This window comes from Pipistrellus kuhlii, unplaced genomic scaffold, assembly GCF_014108245.1.
Source record: "Pipistrellus kuhlii isolate mPipKuh1 unplaced genomic scaffold, mPipKuh1.p scaffold_m20_p_72, whole genome shotgun sequence".
NCBI lineage: Eukaryota > Metazoa > Chordata > Mammalia > Chiroptera > Vespertilionidae > Pipistrellus > Pipistrellus kuhlii.
The window spans coordinates 19,030-41,562 of NW_023425576.1; the positions used below are offsets into that span (position 1 = coordinate 19,030).

General features: G+C 46.9%; 1 protein-coding gene across 1 annotated transcript; it reads left to right on the plus strand.

Annotated features, from left to right (window-relative positions):
• Positions 1-582: 582 nt before the first annotated feature.
• NUP133 (nucleoporin 133) lies at positions 583-22,299 on the plus strand. Its single transcript, XM_036422756.2, has 26 exons — positions 583-860; positions 3,026-3,144; positions 4,454-4,557; positions 5,010-5,117; positions 5,545-5,679; positions 6,541-6,711; positions 6,866-7,021; positions 7,329-7,399; positions 7,648-7,795; positions 8,566-8,713; positions 9,911-10,068; positions 10,202-10,293; positions 11,359-11,516; positions 12,273-12,367; positions 12,966-13,190; positions 13,818-13,940; positions 14,320-14,419; positions 15,005-15,256; positions 15,881-16,014; positions 16,726-16,884; positions 17,464-17,599; positions 17,892-18,010; positions 18,836-18,916; positions 20,085-20,149; positions 20,780-20,868; positions 21,713-22,299. Exons 1-26 carry the CDS (start codon positions 679-681, stop codon positions 21,847-21,849), a joined length of 3,465 nt encoding a protein of 1,154 aa, XP_036278649.1. The 5' UTR covers positions 583-678; the 3' UTR covers positions 21,850-22,299.
• Positions 22,300-22,533: the final 234 nt, after the last annotated feature.

Sequence of the window (22,533 nt, forward strand, 5' to 3'; positions counted from 1 at the left end):
CAGGTTCCCTACTATAAATTTATTTTTGTCAGTTTCTCCCTTTAGTTCTGTTAGTGATTGCTTTATATATTTTGGTACTGCCTAGTGGGGTGCATACATATATCTTTATGATGTTTTGTCCCCTTTATCACTATGAAATATCCATCTTGGTCTCTTGTTACCTTTCTTATCTTGAAATCTATTTTGTCTGATATAGTTATACTACCTGTTTTCCTCTGGATGCTATTTTCCACCCCTTCACTTTGAGTCTATCTTTTTCCACCCCCACCCCTTGGCCTACCTCTACCAAGCCCCCCACGTTCCCCTCCCTGTGACCATCAGCACCCCGTTTTCTGTGTCTATAGCTCATGCATCTGTGTCCTTTGGCTAAGCCTTTCACCTTTCCCCCAGTCCTCTCCGCTGCGCTGAACGTCATCATCCCGCGCACTCGCCCAGCGCCTTTGACGTCATCGTCCCGCGCCCTCCTTCACAGACCGTGGCGCGATCCTTTAACGTCACCATTCTGTGCCCTCCTTCCTAGGCGCGGCGCTTTGACGTCATCATCCTGAGCCCTCCTTCCCAGCCCGCGGCGCGGCGCTTTAACGTATTCACGGCGCGCCCTCCCGCCCCGTGTTCAAGCTCCGCGCGCCAGCCCCACGGCCGGAACCTACGCGCGCTCTGCAGCTTTTCCTCTCCGTCATGTTCCCGGCCGTCTCCTCTCCGCGGACCCCGGGGCCGGGGGCCCGGAGGGGCCCGCTGGGCGGAGTCGGGCCGGGCTCCACGCCGCGGGCGGCCGGCAGGAAGGGTCTGTCGCTGGGGTCGGCGGGCGGCTCCCCCGCGCTCTTCTCTCCGGTCGGCCGGCACAGCTCGCTGGGCTCGCGGTAAGCGATCGCCCCTGCCCTGGCAGGTTACTGGGCATCACTTCCATTGATCGCGGTTTCGCTCTCGCACTTGCGGGGGGTTACGTTTGAATGGAGGTGAAGGGCAGAGTGTGTTGGCATCGGTGGTTTCCGCCCGCCCTCCCAGCCCTGTGACCTGGTGTGAGGTTCTCCCGTCGGTGCAGTGGCGGGGATGGTACCTGCCCCGAGTCCGCCTCACTCCGGCCGGAGGCGTCCGTGGGAAATGCCGACGCGGATAGAGAGCGATGGTGGGGATGAGCCCCCGACCCCCCGTCATTGTGTAGACCTGACGTGCTAACTGCCGGGACTCTGCCCATCGGGATGATGAAGGGGTTTTAGCTACACACATTCGCTTGCAACTAAAGTAACAGGGAAAAGGCTTCCCATAAGCAGGGAGATGAGAAGAGCTTTGTTACCAGATAAAAACTTGGCATGCTGGTCCGCATCGCTGGTCCACACCACGCCCCCTTCCGCAATTAATCCAGGGCTTTAGGAGGAGGCAAGTTTCAGAGAGGAAGGGAGAGGGAGAAAAATATCAATAATGAGAGAGAATCATTGATTGCTGCCTCCTGCATGCCCCCTATGGGGGATAGAGCCGAAGCCTAGGCATGTGCCCTTGACTGGAATGAACCCGGGACCCTTCAGCCTGAAGGCCCACCGCTCTATCCACTGAGCCAAACCGGCTAGGACAGGTGATGATCCTTTAAAGAAAAAAATCTTTGTTGTCCTACCCTGTTGGTGAACAAAGCTTTGGACCATTCTGTATTTGAAGTCTTCTCATTTAATCTCCATATGATAAGAGATAGAATAACGTTTAAACTGGTGACTTTCCATTTTTTTCTCAATGTTAAAATGAAGGTGAAAAGAAAAAAATATAATTTCTTTGGCTGTATTGGCTGTATTGAATAGCAGGCAGCAGCAGATACGTGTGACCCATTTAATTTCTTTTTTTGTGGTAGTTGTTTTATTAATCTTCACCAGTGGATATTTTTTCCATTGCTTATTCAGGGAGAGAGAGAAACATTGAGGTTGCTTCTTACATGCTCCCTAACTGGGGCAGGGGGTGAATCTGCAACCCAGGTACCTGCCCTTGACCAGGAATCGAACCCTTGACCCTGCGGTGTGCTGGACAATGCCCCAACTATTGGGAAACACCAGCCAGGGATCCTACTTAATTTCTTGCTTGATTATGCAGATCTGGTAGAGTCTTGTCATTCTAGCAGTGACAAGAGTTTAGAAGAAAATGTAATCCGAAGTTTGTAAAACTTGTTTGACCATAGCAGGGAGCTAAGAGTAGTTTTGTTACCAGAATTTATATTCATATTTTATATCCTGTCTTGTTTTCAAAAATGTTGATTGGCCGAAACCAGTTTGGCTCAGTGGGTAGAGCATCGGTCTGTGGACTGAAGGGTCCCAGGTCCGATTCCAGTCAAGGGCATGTGCATTGGTTGCGGGCACATCCCTGGTGAGGGGTGTGCAAGAGGCAGCTGTTTGATGATTCTTTCTCATCAATGTTTCTAGCTCTCTATCCCTCTCCCTTCCTCTCTGTAAAAAAATCAATAAAAAAAATATATATTTTTTTAAATGTTGATTGATCGAGACCCTCAGTTTTACCCACAATTTGAAAAACTCTGATCTAGTCCAACCTTATGTCAAAGCTAAGGAAGCAGAGTTATAAAGAGTTTAGGTCAGTGGTCAGCAAACGCATTAGTCAACAGAGTGAAATAACGGTACAACAACTGAAATTTCTTTTGAGAGCCAAGTTTTATAAATTGAAACCATATAGGTAGGTACATTGTTATTAACTTAATTAGGGTTCTTCTAAGCCTCCCTTTGTTAAAAACTCAAGGGGCCAAAGAGCCCCATGTGGCTCGCGAGCTGCAGTTTGCCAACCACTGGTTTAGGTGAATGACACATGCATCCAGAAACTAGAGTATAAAAGTGTAAGGCCGGGGTCTCCTAAACCCCATCTATCTTTAATGAAAAATACACTTAATTACGAATACACGAGCCAGAGTTTTTTTTTTTCACTGTTCCACTTCATATTTGTTTATCAAAGCTCTTCCCTTTATTGTGGAAATAGATACGTAAACATTAGGCTGATGGAGAATGTAAGTTATGGTGACAATGAGGTCTCTCTTCTTTAGAGGAACACCCACACGAATGTTCCCACATCACTCCATAACCGAGACCATGAACTACGACGTGAAGACGTTTGGATCGTCTCTCCCGGTCAAAGTCATGGAAGTCCTGACATTGGCTGAAGGTGAGTGCCGTCTTCCATTCGCCTCTCATTGCAATTCACACAAAGCCTCGCTCTAGCCAGGAGCTTGAAATGGGTGCCCTCTCTGATAGCCCTCCAGCGAAATGCACAGACAGGGACAACCTGTTTGCTTTTTCACTGTGATCGAGAAATATAATAAATTTTAGAAGCAGGATTTCATGCCAGCACAGTCAAATCTTTAATGGTTGTAAGTACTGCAAATGCAAAACTCGAAGTCCAATTTCAAAAATTAATTGAGGCCCGGCTGGTGTAGCTCACTGGTCGAGCATCAACCTATGAACCAAGAGGTCACGGTTCGATTCCCAGTCAGGGCACAGGCTCAGGTTGCGGGTTTGATCTCCAGTGTAGGACGTGCAGGAGGCAGCTGATCAATGATTCTCTCTCATCATTGATATCTCTATCTCTCTCTCTCCCACTCCCTTCCTCTCTGAAATCAATAAAAATATTTTTTTATAAAAGAATTTAATTCTAGATCTTTGTGATTTTTCTGGAATATTGTTTTTCAAGCTGTAGGTGGTGACTGAGATCAGTTTAGTGTTTCATAACCAGCATTTTTTTTTTAAATGAAATAAAAGAATCTAGAATAGCAGAGTGCATCTCATATAATGTTAAGTAAGTTTTGTTTTGTTTTGTTTTATTTACATTGTTTACAAATGCATCATGATGTAAAATATATTCATACTGTGATTGACAGGTACTCCGTCCTAGAAGATGGAATATTTCTCATCAACATGAACTTGCACATCTTGACTATGATAGTATTACAGAAAGTAGGATATCTGTTTATAACAAAAATTAAGAGAGATTAAACCTAGCTCCAATATATACTTTTTGTCTCCAGGTATATTTCTTTTAAAACTGATTATCAGAGTGAAATGGATCTCTAGTTTTGGATATTGATAACTCCTGAATGATATACAAGAGCATTTTTTTGTTGTAGATTAACCTTTTTCATGAATGGTAATTTTTGTGGTGAAGAATGTGGCAGTGCCCTAACCAATTTGGCTCAGTGGATAAAGCAGACTGAAAGGTCCCAGGTTCGATTCCAGTCAAGGGCATGTATCCAGTAGGGGGTGTGCAGGAAGCAGCTGATTGATGTTTCTCTCTCATCAATGTTTCTAACTCTCTCCCTCTCCCTTCCTCTCTGTAAAAAATCAAAATATACTTAAAAATATATATATATATATGGCAGTGAAGACTTTGGTGTAAGGAAATGTGAACTGCCTGCTCTTTTTTGGACACTAAGATGCACAATGTACCTCATTTTCTCTCCCCTCGTATTTTTGTTCAGATGATGACCTGCTGACCGTTCGCATAGATGAAGGTGGATGGGCTTGTCTGGTCTGCAAAGACAAGCTCATTGTCTGGAAGATTGCTCTGTCCCCCATTTCTAAGGTAACAGCTCTTTGGAGAGATGAAAGGAGATAGAGGAGAGGGAACCCGTTGGCCCTTAGTTTTTACCCTAAATTTGTAGAGTTGTGGGGAGGACAATCTGAATGTCTTCAAGCATGAGTGGGTTTGCACGTGCATGGCGATCCAAAATGCTGAGCACGTACTCCTCTCTGAAGCAGTACACTCTTTTCAGTCCGGGAAGAGATTGGGTTGGTTGATATTCAGAGTGCGGTCTAGTTCTTAAGCTTTCCTGATTTTATATCTCTTTACGAAACTGTTTTAAAACTACTGAAACCCTGATAGAAAATTTTGAGAAGAAAGAATATTTGTAGAGTGCTACCTCCAGCAGTGAAATAGAATGTAAAATGGGCAGAGAAAGAAAATGGTGATGTCAGGTGCATATTCAAAAAGGTGGACGTGATGCGAAAGGTCTTTGGTTGGGCTTTGCTCTACAGCTCTCTGTTTGCAAAGAGCTCCAGCTGCCGCCCAGTGACTGCCAGCGGAGCGCTGACCTGGTGGCTCTCTCTTACTTGGCTCCTGCGGGTGAAGTGCATTCTACTCAGGTAGGTGACTCAAGTGCTTATTAATACTAGAGAGGGGGGGGGGGGGGGGTCCCTTCAGGCCAGCCTGCACCCTTTCTAATCTGGGACCCCTCAGGGGATGTCTGACTGCCTTGTGGGATCAGGCCTAAACCGGCAATCAGACATCCCTTTCACAATCCGGGTCTGCTGGTTCCCAACTGCTCGCCTGCCTGCCAGCCTGATCACCCCCTAACCACTCCCCTGCCAGCCTGATCACCCCTAACCACCTCTGCCTTAATTTAACATTGTATTTATTTAATTTTTTTAAGTATCCAAAGGAGTTTTTATTTCTGATTTTTCCTGATCAGATAGTAAATTGCCCCGGTGTTTTAACGTCAGTTTCATCAGACTCCCAGTTCCTGCATCCTCCCTTTAGCGTGGTTGCTGAGTGTGCTGATCTTGTTTTCAGTCTGTCGCTGTCATGGCGGCCACCAGAGAGGGCTCCGTTCGCTATTGGCCAAGCCTTGCTCATGAAGACGCCTACACGGAGACTTACGTAGACTCGGGAGGTGATAAGACTTACAATTTCCTAACAGCGGTGCAGGTATAGTACGCAGTGCATATTCTTCTCTCTGTGCTGGAAAGCTGTCACATGGCTAAGAAGTGGGGTTTGAATGACTGAATAATTCAGGGTTTTGAACAGACCATGCAGGCCAGGGAGCGATAAAAGAGAGAGGAGAAGGATGCAGGAGTCTATGATTCGGCCGAAACCGGTTTGGCTCAATGGATAGAGCGTCGGCTTGGGGACTGAAAGGTCCTGGGTTCAATTCCGGTCAAGGGCATGAACCTTGGTTTTGGGCATATCCCCAGTAGGGGGTGTGCAAGAGGCAGCCGATCGATGACTCTCTCATCAATGTTTCTAACTCTATCTCTCTCCCTTCCTCTCTGTACAAAATCAATAAAATATACTTAATAAAAAAAAAAGAGTCTGTGATTCGAACAGTTAGTGAGAGAAAGGACTTCTCATAGGGCTCTGAAATGCCAACACTGGAGAGTAGCTAGTGGTGTTTATTTCTTTCAGGAATATTTTATACGAGTGATGTAAAAACTGGGGCACTATGAAGAATGGTTTGCTACTGTAATACTCTGCAGGTTTACCAAAGCAATAAAATCTGACGCTCTATTTGTTTAACCTGCAATGTGGTGAACCTGTAATTTAAAAACCAGAAAAAAATAGGCAGTTTAAAAAACAAAACAGCAGCAAAAGTTTTCCTATGTAGAATGAATAGTCTTAAGTGAATGGATTCATATGTAAGTTATTTTACCAGCAGTGTTCCTTTGTATGCTCTGAGATTTCTTATTAAGGGATAGACGGTTTTCCCTTGTATTGAAGCATTCTGTGTTAACTTTCTTTATCCGGGTGTTAGTTGCTTCACTGAATTAATTTCACACTATTTGTTCCCAGGGAGGAAGCTTTATTTTGGCCTCCTCGGGAAGCCAGCTGATTCGCTTGACGCCGGAGAACCTGGGAAAGGTTCATCAGCGGGCCCTGCCCCAAGGCCAAGGCGTGCTCTCAGGCATCGGGCGGAAGGTCTCTTCTCTTCTGGGGATTTTATCTGCGAGCAGCGATCTCATGGTAAGTTGATAAAATAATTGTTTTTATAAGTTTGTTTTAAAAAAATATATATGTTTATCAATTTCAGAGAAGAAAGAGAGGGAGGGAGAGAGAGAGAAACATTAATGATGAGAGCGGAGTCCGTAAACTTGGCTTTGCTCTCTTCTCCATGCAGCTCTCCAGCGTGCTGTGGGACAGCGAGAGGTCAAGCTTGTACAGCCTGACCAGTGCGAGCATCAGTAAGTGGGAGCTGGATGACTGGTCAGAGAAGCAGGTGCACAGCTGGGACATGAACAGGGCCCTGAAGGAGAACATCACCGATGCCATTTGGGTAAGTAGCGGTCCGCGCCTCGCGTTCACATTTGCGGGGGCATGAGTGTGCTTGCTCCTTCAGTGTTTTATCCGGAAGCATGTATATTAAGGTAATATACAAACACCGTCTTTAGCCACCAGATAAACAAGTCAGGTATTCAATCTCTAGAGATATTGTAGCTCACCGATTGGCTTAATAATGTTTAAAAGGCATGATCACTCAGCAGCTGAGCTTCTGTGGCTGAGGCACGTTAGCCGGTGCTGGGTGCAGAGGTGAAGGTGATTCCTATACGCATGGAGCTTACCTTGTTGATGTCTTCATCTAGGGATCGGAAAGCAACTACGAAGCTATTAAAGAGGGGGTCAACGTTCGGTATTTGGATTTGAAGCAAAACTGGTGAGCCGTTACTTTGTCATAAAGACGCTAGGTGGCTGTCTGGGGAGGAAGGTGGTGTGTGTGATAAAATGATGAGCAGTCTTTCGAGGTCTCTAATGCTGATCTTGCCATGTGAGCGACCAGCGTGACTTCTCCGGGGTGAATGGGAGGGGGCTTGCGAGGCCGCGTGGAACGAGCGTGTTTAACCTCGTGAGAAGCTGCCAGGCGGTCTGCCCACGTGACTGTCCTTTCCCTTCCGCCCTGACCAGTGACGGGCTGGTGGTGCTGGCAGCCGCCTGGCACCCCAAAGACAGCCCGTGCCTCGTCTATTACTCGCTGGTGACGGTGGAAGATAACGGCTACCAGATGTCAGATGCGGTCACAGTAGAAGTCACTCAGTACAACCCTCCCTTTCAGGTAAGACCTTACCTAAGTTCAATCCCAGAGTGATGCTCACACGCTCGGTTTTCTTCCCCTGACCATTCCGGCGTCAAGTTCTTTGAGAGCTGCATCTGCAGGGCTCGGGTATATTTGTTTTATTTATTTTGGCGGCCGTATTTGAAAACAGCTACGTTTTAGACATTGCATTTTACTTGCCATCTCAGACGTGTTGCTCAGCCTTAGCTGAGGAGAAATGCGGTCGGAGCCGCTGGCAACAGCCGTTGGCTGCTTCTCACCTTCCCTCTGAAGGGAGCCTCGTTTCTCTCCTGTTGAGTCGAAAGAAAAGACTGATGAACTAATCAGTGAAAAATAAGGAACAAACTGGGTAGGCATTGGGGTTTGGCTTTGAGTCCTGATATCACAGAAAAATTCCCTTTCACTCCAAGTAGGGTTATGTTTGTAGGCATTCTGCACTTAAAGTTCATGCATTCGGTTAAAAGGAGGGAAAGATCTCCAATGTTAAGGTTCTTAACAGCAATTGGACGTATTGTTGAATAACTGTGAGTTCATGAGGGACAGCCTTAACTGTAAGTTCACTTCATTTAGCCTCGTAGAGTACTAAGCCTGCTAAACCCTTGTGCTTATTTTAATATGGCTTGTTAAGCCGAAGACTGTAAGAAATTCTAACTTGTTCTCTTATTTCAATAAACCGTAACATGTGGTACCCGAGTGGGAAGGATGAAGTCATACAGACAAGCCTTTGTGTGTCGGTCCTCATGAGATGGGATTTCGGATTTGATTTTCAGTCTGAGGAGTCGGCCATGTGTCGGCTGATGGTCCCGGACTTCTCCAGCCAAACCGCCTACCTGTACAGCGACAGCGCCGTCTTCGTGTGCTCCACCGGCACCGGCAGGCTCTCTCCTCCGCAGGAGAAGATCGTCTTCAACACGCAAGGTACGGAGCAGCGGGAGAGTGAGGCAGTGAGCTCGCTCGTCTTTCTTGTCGTCTCTATTCCTCTCCCATGAGTGTTTCTTCAAGCTCGGACCTCCAGTGCTGCTCAGACCTTCAGTGCCACACCCATGATAGCTGAAGTCACAGCAGAACTGAAAAACTAGAAGGGGCGTAGAATTCCCAGGCTGTCACATTTATAGGCAAAATAGCAACACTTTCTCCAGAAAATGCCAAGAAGGGAAGGACTGACATAAGAATTGCTTATCCCTAGTTAGTAAGAGTGACTCATTCTGAGTTGTTCTTTTTTAAATATATTTTGTTGATTTTTTTTTTTTTTTATAGAGAAGAAGGAAGAGGGATAGAAAGTTTGAAACATTGAGCCGAAACCGGTTTAGCTCAGTGGATAAAGCATCGGTCTGCGCACTGAAGAAAGTTAGAAACATCAGTGAGAGAGAAACATCCATCAGCTGCCTCCTGCACACCCCCCACTGGGTGTGTGCTCTCAACCAAGGTACATGCCCCTGACCGGAATCAAACCTGGGATCCTTTAGTCTGCAGGCCGACGCTCTATCCACTGAGCCAAACCAGTTAGCACTCTGAGTTGTTCTTTAAGTGTATCCAGACCCCTGGATAAGAAGACCCTCAGTTGTTGGACTCATGGGGAGGGGGCGGGGTTAAGCCATCCGGGAGTGAAAGAAAGCCAAGCAGATGGTTAAATCAGGATATTTATCTAAAGGGATTGGGCAGGGGCAGAGGGCAGAATCCAGGTGAGGCAACAGGATGAAACCTCGATTTTCTGGTCCCAACACGAGACCTGACTGGTGGGTAGGAGGCATTAAGTAAGGGCCTGAGCAGGCTTAGACCTGCCACTCCACCGCCCGCCCCCAACTGGCTTACCGGTGAGCCATGGCAGAAGAGAACAAAAGGACCCCATCAGGTTACAAAAGCTGGTATTTTGAATTTTTCAAAACGAGTCGTTTTACTCTTTTGCTTACTGCCTGCTATTGAGACTAGCGTTGATTGTCCTGAAGCTGAGGGCACAGGCTGCTCCTTCAGATAGCAGCAGGTTCTTGACCTTGGACTTGGGACAAAGAACTGGGTTCACACCAAGGACGTGTCTCCGTGCGTCAGCTGATTTTCTGCCGAGGAGGGGGTTTTAGGAAGCATGTGTCCTTATAATTGACTGTGTGTGTCTTCCAGGGGACAGTATTTTAGGAGCCGGTTCCTGTGGTGGTGTCCCGATACTGTTTTCTAGAAACAGTGGGCTGGTGGCTGTTACTCCCAGGGAAAACGTGTCCATGTTAGCGGAGGACCTGGAAGAATCTCTAGCTTCTTCCATCGCTGAGCCAAGCAATGAGGTACGTGTTCTATGCCGTTTTTACGTTTTCATCAGGCTGTTTCCACAAATGTTTCTCTCTTCCTCTCTGATATCAATAAAAATATATTAAAATAATCTGACACCTTAATTTCTAAATTATTGTTATTTTACAGAGTATGGTTTTAGAGACCTCTACAAAGAACGAAACCATAGCCCAGGAGGATAAAACCAGATTGCTGAAAGCCGCTTTTCTGCAGTACTGCAGGTATAACCGGTTTTTAAATGATGGCTTATTTAAGTCTGAGGACACAGTTGCTGACATGCTCCTTATTCGAAGACCCAGCGGGTTAGAAGAATGAGTCGTTAAAAAGAAAGTGTTTTTAATGAACTTGACACTTTCGCAACTGTTCTTCTGAACTTGGTCATCATGGGAGGGTCCCAGCTATGCTGGGGGAAGATGATGCGTCACCCTCTCCCCTTCATGAAAAGCAGGGCACCTTCGGAAACAGTGGCCATGAAGACAGCTTGCAGGCATCTTTTTTTATAATGTTAGGCAAATAGAAGGTTGTTTTTATCCTTTTTGTTTTTCTTTAAACCCATTTTTGTTGATTTCAGAGAGGAAGGGAGAGAGAGAGAAAGAGCGAGAAACATCCATGATGAGAGAGAATCGTGGATCAGCTGCCCCCTGCACACCCCCCATTGGGGATGGAGCCCACAACCTGGGCATGTGCCCTGACTGGGAATTGAACCGTGACCTCCTGGTTCATAGGTCGACGCTCAGCCGCTGAGCCTCGCAGGCTGGGCTCACCCGACCTTTGATAGGTGTTTCTAGAAGATCTGCCCGGGGCACTTTCCTCCCTGGCTCATCTCGGCTCCCTCGGTGGCGTCAGTTCTCTCCTGGCTGCAGGCATTCTTCCCTCGAGCACCTGCTCTCTGCCCTGTGCCCTCCCGAGCTCCCGGCCTCCCTGCACTCCCCCTTAGCGGCCGCCACCTCTTCTCCTAGGAGGTTTTCCCGGCCCCTCCGATGGTGTTTGTTCCCCTGTTCCTTCCCAGCCATTGTGTCGGCGTAACTTCCTGTTTCATCGGCTGATCCCTCATGACAAACCATGGGCTGCTCTCCAGTGTCCTGTCATTCTGTCTCCAGTGCCCAGCATATTCTAAGCACTCAGCGTGAATTTGTTGAATTCATGAATGCATTTCGCTAAACGTTACTAAAAGTAATTAATATTGGCCTAGAAGATGGGACTTGAAGTTCACATTTACTTTCTCACAGTGGGTATTGAGCATGCTCTGCCTCCTTTCAAGCTTCTGTTTCCCGGTTCTGTTTCAGAAAAGACCTGGGTCACGCTCAGATGATGGTCGACGAGCTGTTTTCCTCCGATCTGGACTCGGACAGCGAACTGGACAAGGCTGTGGCCCAGATCAGCGTGGACCTGGTGGACGACTATCCCGCCTCGGACCCGCGCTGGGCAGAGTCTGTCCCCGAAGGTAGGCACGTCCGGGGCTGGTACATGGGATGCTCTGTTCTGAGAAGAACATCTTGGCTCTTTTGTGTAAGTGTCTCTCAAAGAATCTGGTTTAAGTTTATGAGACAGTTTAATATTAACTCAGTATTTTTTATAAAGTTGTGGCTTTCCTGCCGAAACCAGTTTGGCTCAGTGGTAGAGCGTCGGCCTGCGGACTGAAAGGTCCCGGGTTCAATTCCGGTCAAGGGCATGTACCTTGGTTGCGGGCACATCCCCGGTAGGGGTGTGCAAGAGGCAGCTGGTCGATGTTACTCTCTCATCAATGTTTTTAGCTATCTCTCTCTTTTCCTCTCTGTAAAAAATCAATAAAATATATTGAAAAATAATAATAAAAATAAATAAATAAATAAATAAATAAATAAAAGGTTGTAGATTGTGAGAAGGACTTCAGACAGATCCACATGATAGAACAGAAACTGAGGGGATGATGGAGCAAGTCTACTTTGTTCCCCCATCGGCCCCTCCCTGTCCCCCCACCGCCCCAGTGTCCGTGTCCATTGGTTATGCTCTCTCATGTTTTAAATGTGATGTGAATTGCAGCACACTCCCACAGTTTCCCTGAGTTTCCTAAACTCTTGGATAATGTTACAAATAATCGCATGGAAAAATTGGTCTTTTCCTTTGGTAGGGATGTCTCTTAGCTTTTTATTCTCACCTCAGTGATGACGATAAAGCCGGTACGTTATGTGTTTTAAGTGTCGTGGCCGTGTTCCCACAGAAGCTCCCGGGTTCAGCAACAGCTCGCTGATCATCCTGCACCAGCTGGAGGACAAGATGAAGGCGCACTCTTTCCTCGTGGACTTCATTCACCAGGTGAGCGCCCACCGCCGGGGCAGGCCCAGCACTGCTCTGCCACCCGGGTCGGCTCCCCCAGGGCAGCGGGGCAGGTGTCCGGTGGATTTTACACACACGCACACACGCTCGCTGGCTTAGGGTTCCGGGATTCAGCTGTTGAAGAGGTCTGGACTCTCGGGGAGCTCATGGGTGCTGATAGGAAAGAACGACTTTGTCATTTTGATAACAAGCAGCAATAATTTGAGAAATAAGATATCTAGAGACAACTTGAGAAATAAGATGTCAACAGACAACAGTAGAGAAACTCAAGAGTAACCCTAAGCTTAGAACTGGAATGTCTATATTTCTTACAGGTGTTAGCAGCCCTGGCTAAGCTGTGTGTGTGTGTGTGTGTGTGTGTGTGTGTGTGTGTGTGTGTGGCGTGTGTGTGGTGTGTGTGGCATGCGTGTGCATGCGTGCGTGGGTGCTGGAAGCAGCCAGAAGGAGAGGCAGCTGGTGGTGCTTTGTGGGGAGCGCTAGGGCAGTGGCTCTGCACCCCACGTGCTTGGGTGGGAGTGTGATGCATTGTGTGTGTTCCCGTAAATGCATCCCAAGGACCTGTGTGTGTCTCTGCAAGGTCGGCCTGTTTGGGCGCCTGCGCACGTCCCCGGTGCGGGGGGCGCCCATGGCGACGTGGCGGCTGCTCTGTGAGCACGCGGAGAAGCTGTCGGCCGCCATCGTCCTCAAGAACCACCACTCGCGGCTGCCGGAGCTGGTGAACACGGCCATCCTGATCGCTCTGCACAAGCGGGACTGCGCCATCCCGGCCAGCCTGACCCCCGCGGACATCTTCTTCAGGGAGGTGAGACGGGCTTCTTCCCTGCATGGCTCCCCGGGGCCCGGCCGCTTACACAGGTCAGGCCCGCGCAGGGGAAAGGTGGAGGGCAAAGAGCACGTCGGAATTTAAGTTGGACTTCCTGCTTTCTGGGCAAATCATTCAGAAAGTACCACTGACTTAGGTGCTCGCAGAACTAAGAAGCCCTCCCTGTCCTTGCTGAATGTTTTAATCCACTTTTTAAAGTATATTTTTATTGATTTCAGAGAGGAAGGGAGAGAGAGAGGGAGAGAGAGAAACATCAGTGATGACAGAATCATTGATCAGCTGCCTTCTGCACACCCCCCACTGGTTATTCCACTTTTAACAACAAAAAAGCGAAGTCTGTACATGCTTCATACAAATGCAGCCATGGTGGGCCTAATACAGAGGGCATGTCAGTGACAATGTCACATTTCCCCCCAAATATTTTGAATCTCACAGATGCAGAACCTATAGCTCTGGAGGGCTGCCTGTACTTGGTATCTAAGTTTAAAAATCTGCCTGCTGACAGCCCAGAATTCGCTTACCCGTGAGGCTGAATTATGTGGGCACTCTAATTCTGCAAAGTTGGGAGATTTGAACTTTGTGGCTGACATCTCTCTCCTCACTCAGGTGTCGCAGGTAGACACCATCTGTGAGTGTCTGCTGGAACATGAGGAGCAGGTCTTAAGGGAGACGTCTTTGGAATCAGTCGAATGGGCTGAGGTGGTGATCAGCGTGAACAACATTCTCAAGGTACCAAAATAGGGTGACGTTTTCAGCAACTCAAAGCCCGGATGTGGATAAAGGAGATAGTGGTTTCTCTGTTCTTCATCCATCAGTCAACGGCTGTTTTGAATATTTGCATGTACATGATAAATTTCTGGGATCCCAGGTTCTATTTAGTGGAATACACCTCTCTTTGGAGAAGGATATATATAACTTTGGTTACTGTAGTTTTCAAAACTCGGAGTTAGATTATGGAGTTAGACTTCAAATGCAAAAAGAACAAGTTATCCTCCAGGCCTATTGGAGGATTTTTTCACATAGATAGATTTTGATGTTTCCAATTCCCTTGGGACATACTGGGCCTCACGGCTTTCTGCATCTGCTAACTCGCTTCATTTTCCTCCAGGACATGCTGCAAGCTGCTAGCCACTATCGGCAAAACAGAAACTCCTTGTACAGGAGGGAAGAGCCCCTGGAAAAAGAGCCGGAATATATTCCGTGGACAGGTGAGCTGGTCAGCACCGAGCCCGAGTATACTGGTCTGCTAGCAGCTCCTCAAAATATATTCTAATGGGGGAGGGGGGTGAAAATATATATATATTTATTTATATATATATATATATATATATATATATATACACACACACACACACACACACACACACAGTATATGTAAATATATTCTAATGAGCCATCGCTTGTGGAAGCGGTATAGTTCCTCTCGGGCAGGTTTGTAAGTGCAATGCAGAGCAGCCTCTACTAGGTTTTAATGTGTGTAGTTATTCATAGAAGCGGGCCCTGGCCTGGAGGTACTGACCTATTTTATGTTGACTTAATAGAAGACAGTAAGTGGAGTAGAATGGAAGGAATTTGGAAGGGAGGGAGGAAGGAAGGAAGGAAGGGCCACGTTGACCAGGCTTTGCTGAGGAAGGCTCTGTAGAGAATATGGGGTTTGAGCTGGCAGAGAGGGGTGCTGAGTTCCTGTTTGGTATTTGCCCAGCGGTGTGAAGTGCCAGGATTGTCAGGCCGGTGGTCTTTCCCAGAGGCGTCACGAACCCTCACTTACCATCTTCTTTCGTGTGATTTCACAGCAACAAGTGGCCCCGCTGGTGTGCGAACAGCAATAATGCGCCAGCACGGGATCGTCCTGAAAATGGTTTACCCGCAGGCAGACAGCAACCTCCGGAACATTCTCACGGAGCAGCTGGTCGCACTGATCGACTGCTTCCTGGATGGCTATACCTGTCAGCTGAAGTCTCTGGACAGGTCCCGGGATCAGGAAAGATTTAACAGCCTGGAGACCGAATATGTGCAGAAGAGGTCGGAGCTCTTGTCTCCGCTGCGTAAGTGCCTGGTCCTGAGCTCGGCTGGGGCCTTGGAATTGGCAGAGCAGGCGACGGCGTGACACAGCGTCAGCCCGGCTGTGGGAAAGGGGCAGCTTGTGCGTTCCTTTATGCAGCCGTCTTTCCATGAAGACGGGGAGGGGCCGCTATTGCACTCACACATGAAGGAAGAGAATAGCATCCATTGATGAAGCCAGGGGCTGAATTTGCATCTTTACTGATTTTATGTTACTTATTTATTTTTTTAAATATATTTTTACTGATTTCAGAGAGGAAGAGAGAGAGAGAAACAGCACTGACCAGAGAGAATCATTGATCGGCTGCCTCCTACACGTCCCCTACTGGGGACTGAGCCCACAATCTGGACATGTGCCCTTGACCGGAATTGAACTGTGACCTCCTGGTTCTTAGGTCTACGCTCAACCACTGAGCCACCCTGGCTGGGCTCTTCCATGATTTTATGTGGATTCTGAATCCAAATGTCAGTAACGGGAAAGGTTTCTATCCCATTAATTATTTTTAGGATGTAAAATGGATAAGGGTAAAATTGCAAGTAATTTTTTTTCTCCTCTACATCTTAAGTTTTCACTAACAAGATTTGTTTCCATCTGGTCTCATTTCCAGTCACTCTGGGCCAGTACTCCTGGGCTGCTTCGTTAGCAGAGAAATACTGTGACTTTGATATTTTGGTGCAAATGTGTGAGCAGACGGACAACCAGACCAGGCTCCAGCGCTACATGACCCAGTTTGCCGACCAGGTAACACGCTGGGAATGGGCCGCACCTGCTGTGTTAGGTTCTTACCACTTCCTGTCTCACCTGGGGCTTTTGGAAGATGACACAATCTTTTTGTGTTTAACTTAGATCCCAATTTATGTATCACGTTTCTGTCGAGCACTTAAAATGTGGCCCGTGTGTGCCGAAACCAGTTTGGCTCTGTGGATAGAGCGTCAGCCTGCGGACTGAAGGGTCCCAGGTTCGATTCCGGTCAAGGGCATGTACCTTGGTTGCGGGCACATCCCCAGTAGGGGGTATGCAAGAGGCAGCTGATTGATGATTCTCTCTCATTGATGTTTCTAACTCTATCCCTCTCTCTTCCTCTCTGTAAAAAAATCAATAAAATATGTATTTTTTAAAAAATTATTAAAAATGTGGCTCATGTGGTTTTAAGTTTTAATGTGTTTAAATAGCTACATGTGACCAGGGCTGCCCTGTTGGACAGTGTACATCTAGATTATGTCTCATTTTGAGCAAGATGATTTTTTTTCCGAGTCTGAATGTCCTCATTTGTCCAATGTGGTGATTCAGTTAGGTTCTTTTTGAGGATCTATTACACAGGAAATTAATGTTTAAAATAAGATTTCTCTTCTGGGGTCTCAGACCTTGGGGAGAAATTTAATACTTTATTATCAAACATGTTTTAAAACTGTGTTACTGAACAGGACTGGATCCCTGGCTTTGTATTTATAGAATTTTTCAGACTTCCTCTTCCGGTGGTATCTGGAGAAAGGAAAAAGGGGCAAATTACTGTCTCAGCCCATTGCTCAGCATGGACAGTTGGCAGATTTCTTGCAAGCTCATGAGCATCTCAGCTGGTTACACGAAATTAATAGCCAAGAATTAGAAAAGGTAAGACGGATTCAGTTATATGGAGCAGATTTTGGTAACTTTAGTTAATTTTATTGTAATTTTTGGAATTCAAATCCTACTTATAAATCATTTAAAATGTGTATCTCTTTTCCTCTCACATAGAGGAAAAGAGATACATAATTTGAATGCTTTTGTTCTATGATAGTGTTGCCATTACTTCTTAATCTCAATTAAAAATACAGTCCATTGTGATTTGACTATTACAGTAAAATTTTGATTAACGTGTATAATAAAAATGTTTAAATTATGAGTCAAAACAGTACACAAATTAATTTTTTAAATTCCTGACAAAGATGTTGGAGTGACTGTATAATTGTTATAGAGCAAATGCATGTTATGTGTTTCTCTTCCCAATAGTGTGGGTGGTTGATACTATTGGAAAATTCCTTTTTCATATATATGGTACTCATCAGTTTTCAGGTTTGCTAATATTGACTTGATTTTTCATTGATGTAGCTTGGGGAGGGAGGAGGACAGTTAGAGCTGTACTTAATGTTTATTTCCATTTAAATCAGTAACCAGGGTCTGACCACAGTTCTCACATGTTGTTGTTTGTAGGCTCATGCAACCCTTCTGGGTCTGGCAAACATGGAAACGCGTTACTTTGCAAAGAAAAAAACCCTTCTCGGCTTGAGTAAATTGGCTGCATTAGCTTCAGATTTTTCAGAAGATTTACTGCAAGAAAAAATTGAAGGTAAAAAGAATTTTAAAAGAAGACATACCGATCCTTCATCTACTCACTTAATGGGCCCATGAGAACTAGGGCCGTGTTTCCTGTAAGAGAATGTTCGTTCAGTGTCCTCAGATCAAACCATGACTATGTTCTGACATCATCAGGATGAGCAGAATTGAATCGCTCTAAGATGGCTGAACAGGGAAGAGACGATCTTTAGAGAGAGCCCTTTTTCTCCTGAAATCAGACCTGCTTTAGAGGAGCAGAGTGAGAGCTAACCCCTCCCCCCGCCACCGTCTCGTTTGCATTCTAGACATGGCCGAGCAGGAGCGCTTCCTGCTGCACCAGGAGACGCTGCCCGAGCCCCTGCTGGCGGAGAAGCAGCTGAGCCTCAGCGCCATGCCAGTGCTGACCGCGCCGCAGCTCATCAGCGTACGTGCTCCTCCGGCCCCCACGCCTCTTCTCGGCTCCAAACCTCAGTGTCTTGTGCAGCGCGGTTTCTAAGAGCAGCCGTCTCCCACTTCCTGTTTCCCGGGGACTGCCCCTGGAATGGTTGGTAGGAGCTGCCCGGGAGCAGGAAGCCAGGGAGCAGAGCCATGGGCCAGCCTCGCCTCCCTGTGCCCCACCACCACCACCACCACCCCCAGCTCCTGGAGATGCTGATGACCAGCCCACTTCCTGTGTGACCTTTTCCATTCCAGCAAATCGGTGCCAGGAGATACATTTCAGCTCTTCTCCAAGAAGAGTAGTGAAGGGCCCGGATGTAATAGCCCGGAGCTGCCATCCCCTCGCTTTGCTCTGCCGCATGACCCCTTCCTGAGCATCGCTAGATTCGGCCGCAGCCAGGGGAAGGCAGTTCTGGTGCTATGTGTGCTGGTGGCTGCAACTTCAGGACAGCATTTCCAATGCAAGAATGATGTCCTAGGATTGCTTTGAACTTGCTCTGATTATATTTAAAAAGGAAGAAGTGAAAAAACAAAACATGATAGCAATTCTCAACAGCATAGTTCTTATAATCGTGCGCTCACCCAACCTCTGTGTTGATAACATGTTGCTGTATGTTGAGGTTACTCAGATTAATTACCGATGGAGCAAATGGGTATTTTAAGAGAGAGATGGAGTATAAGTTACAAATGTGGCACTGTTCTTTGTTATAAAAATAACCTATAACTTACCTGCAAGACAATGACTTCAAAAAATGTCTGTAGTCTCGCTTATGTCTTTACTTAACCCAGTCCTCCGTCTGCCTTGCCGTAGCTCTACGTCTGCGAGGAGAACAGAAGAGCTAATGAGTACGATTTCAAGAAGGCTCTGGACCTGCTGGAGTATATCAATGAGGTAGGTAAGATCACGCAAGAGATCACAGACAGTATGAGGTTCATACAGAGTTTTCTGTGGAACTGACTACATTAAAAACACACCACCTCTTCAGCCAGTCATGAGAACGTGGGGAAGCCTGGCTCAGCTCCCCTCGCTCGGGGGTATGAAAAGAGAGAGGTTTCATTTCCCGATGACTCTCACACGTCCCCGGGCGTCTTTTTTCTGTGCACAGGTTCAGAGTCCGAAGGTATTTTTTTCTCTTTCATTTATTAAGTCGTGATTAGTTCTTCGATTTACATTGCCTTATTTATTCTTGATGGTATTCACCCTGTTCTCAGCCTCTGAGACAAAAAAGGTTGCAGTGAACGTTCTGTGGGCTAGGTCGTTGGCCTTGCACTTGAGAATAGCTTGGGAGACTTGGGAAACAGCAGATCTTGAGGCTATCCTGCTAAGCGAAATAAGTCAGGAGAAGACAGAGCCATGGAATTTCACTCAAACGTGGGGCATAAAACCGAAAGCAACAAATGTAAACACAAAACAATGTCCTAAACACAGCAGTTTGGTGGCTACCACGGGGGAAGGGGGTCCAGGACATGACAGGAAATGTGACTTTGAGCGGTGGGCACACGATGCAGGGCACAGACCACGTAGCTTAGAAATGTGCGCCTGAGACCTAACCAGCCTATTAACCTCCACACGTCTAACTCACAGAGGAAAAATAAACTTTTGAAAAAGAATAAATAACAATGCTTGGGTTTGTACATTACCGTGTTCAAACTCTTAACCTTCTTGTGGGCTCCATCCCCATTTTGGGGCGTGCAGGAGGCAACCGATCAATGATTCTCATCACTGATGTTTCTGTCTCTCTCTTTCTTTCCCTTCCTCCCAGAAATCATTAAAAATATATTTTAAAATACACACACATACATACATATATATATATATATATATATATATATATATATATATATATATAAAATCTTAACCCTCTCACTATTTCTGATAAGATCAGATTATCCTAGAATAATCAGGAAACCAAGTCAAACAAATTATTGGTTTACTTCCTGTGCAATGTTAATGTTTTAAAGGAAGGGAAATTTTTTTAAATTATGAATTAAAGTGAAGCAATAATTACGCAGAATTTTCAAATCAGGACTTAATGAGGATTTTTTGTTTTGTTGTGAAGGAGGAAGATATAAATATAGACCATCTGAAACTGGAAATCCTTTGCAAAGCTCTTCAGAGAGATAAGTAAGTTCTCACGGCATGAATCTAAGATATGCTTTTGGAAAGGTACTCTGTTGGGAGGGATATTATATCATCCATCAAATAATGTTGTGGCCTAATTGTATTATGTACTAATACATTTTTTGTTTATCACGTTGGGTAAATCCATTGATTGTTGATTCCCAAGCAGTGTCTCTGTGTGTTGGAATTTCTAGTGGAGAATCTCAACTAGAAAAAGCAAGCTTACCTAGCAGCACTGGTTACCTTTTCACTTTTATGAGAACTGAAGGTGTCATATGAGCGGTAACTGTGGCCTGCGCTCTCAGAGGTCCTACTCAGGGTCCCTCCCAGGTTTATTCCTTCTGCACAGAAACCCCCGGAATGATGCCTCACTACTTGGTTTTCACACCAAATACCGTACATAATGGTTGTATTTGCGAAAGGCTACCTAAGTGTGGCAGCTTATACCTCATGTAAAGAGTCTCAGTATTGTCAGCACTTAAAGCTCCCTGGTTTCAATCATTTGAAAGAGTCTCACAAAACTCACGGTTTGCTCTGCCTGCGCCCCACAATCCAAACCAACCACAGTCAGATGTTATTTATGTCACAGACGCCGTGATTTCATTTCCCCTTTGTACCGATTCTGTTTTCCAGCTGGTCCAGCTCAGACGGTAAAGATGATCCAATTGAAGTATCGAAAGACAGCATATTTGTGAAAATCTTACAGAAACTTCTAAAAGATGGTGAGTGGTTTGTTAGTATCGGACATGAAGCGTTGCTCCTTCATTTTAGAAACTTTACATCCATCAGCTGCCTCCTGCACGCCCCCTGCTGGGGATGTGCCCGCAACCAACAGACTTGTACATGCCCTAGACGGGAATCGAACCTGGGACCCTTCAGTCTGCAAGCTGACACTCTATCCACTGAGCCACACCAGTTAGGGCATGGTTTTAGATTTAAACATGAACACATTTGGAGATACGGTAGCTAGCTTTCATGGAAGAATTTCTTCCATGTTATCTCCCAAGTCGGAGAAGATATAATCTTGTGAAGTACTTGTGTCCAGGTGGTGATTACTTTAAGGAAACCCACCCAGCATGCACCTTGGCAGGATGGCGGAAGCCATGGAGAAAGAGAAGAGGTCAGGTCCCATGGAAGACCTAGCTAGACCGCTCTCTGACCACCAGGGGGGTGCCCTTTGGTGAGACCTGCCGGTGTGGGACAGATGGAGCAGCTGAAGGCAGGGCCTGTCCCAGCAGCCCCCGCCGCACAACTTAAATAGAAGCACAGGTGTTCGATTCCCGGGGGAGTTTCCTGACCATAAAAACCACCTCTGGCCGAAACCGGTGTGGCTCAGTGGTAGAGCGACGGTCTGCGGACTGAGGGGTCCCAGGTTCGATTCCGGTCAGGGGCACCTTGGTTGCGGGCACATCCCCGGTGGGGGGTGTGCAGGAGGCAGCTGGTGGATGTTTTTCTCTCATAGACGTTTCTAGCTCTCTATCCCTCTCCCTTCCTCTCTGTAAAAAATCAATAAAATATATATTTTAAAAAAAAACAAAAAAAAAAAACGCCTCTGTTTTGTCGCAGGCATTCAGCTCAGCCAGTACCTGCCGGACGTGAATGATCTGCTTCAGGCCGAGCAGCTCGGGGCCCTGAAGGCCAGTCCCTACTTCGCGTTCGTTTTGAAAGCAAATTACGAATATTACGTCCATGGACAGGGCTGACTTCGGGACATGTGCATCCTCGCCGAGAATCGGCGTCGGCTCCTTAGGAGCACGCTGGGCCTTACACGCCGCGCCTCCCCCGCTGTGTCAGACTCACTGTGAGCGCGTCTTAGACTTCACTTGGAGGCGCCTACGGACCAGCTGTGACAACCGTCTTGGATTTTAGTGACATTATTTCCTCTCCACCTTTTCTCCGTCAGAAATGTATTGGGTGCCCGCTGCCCATGCTGTCTCCTCCCTCCGCCCAGGGCGTTGAGCTCTTGTCCTGGTCCCCCTGCCGGTGCTCCCTTCCCATGGCCCCGGAGCAGGCGGGCAGGCTGGCTGTCCCTGAAGTCGCTGTGACTCGGGCGCTGCGCACGGAGGAGACTCGGGTGGGCGTCTGTCCTGCTGGTCTGTTAATAAGCGGGGTCACGGGTTGCTGGCCTGTCAATAAAGTGTTAGACGAAATGACGACGCAGAGTGGGCCTCATCTGTGTGAGCGTGGTGTCTGATGACTCGTTGGGGAAGCTTTAAATTGCACACACGGGAGTGTCCATGCGAGTGTCTTAGGGCATAAAACACGTGTGGCTCGGGGTTTCCCAGAAGCGGACGTCGAGGGCTGGCCAGGCCTTGGTCACCTCCCGACCCAGCTGGGGAGGAACTAACAGAGACCAGAGCCCGAGTGAGTGTCACAGAGACGGAGGA

Bases quoted from the DNA above. Each gene is read 5' to 3' on its own strand.
- NUP133 (XM_036422756.2), top strand. From the start codon at position 679: ATGTTCCCGGCCGTCTCCTCTCCGCGGACCCCGGGGCCGGGGGCCCGG. The intron at 861-3,025 runs GTAAGCGATCGC...TCTCTTCTTTAG, and splicing joins CACAGCTCGCTGGGCTCGCG to AGGAACACCCACACGAATGT. The intron at 7,022-7,328 runs GTAAGTAGCGGT...GTCTTCATCTAG, and splicing joins ACATCACCGATGCCATTTGG to GGATCGGAAAGCAACTACGA.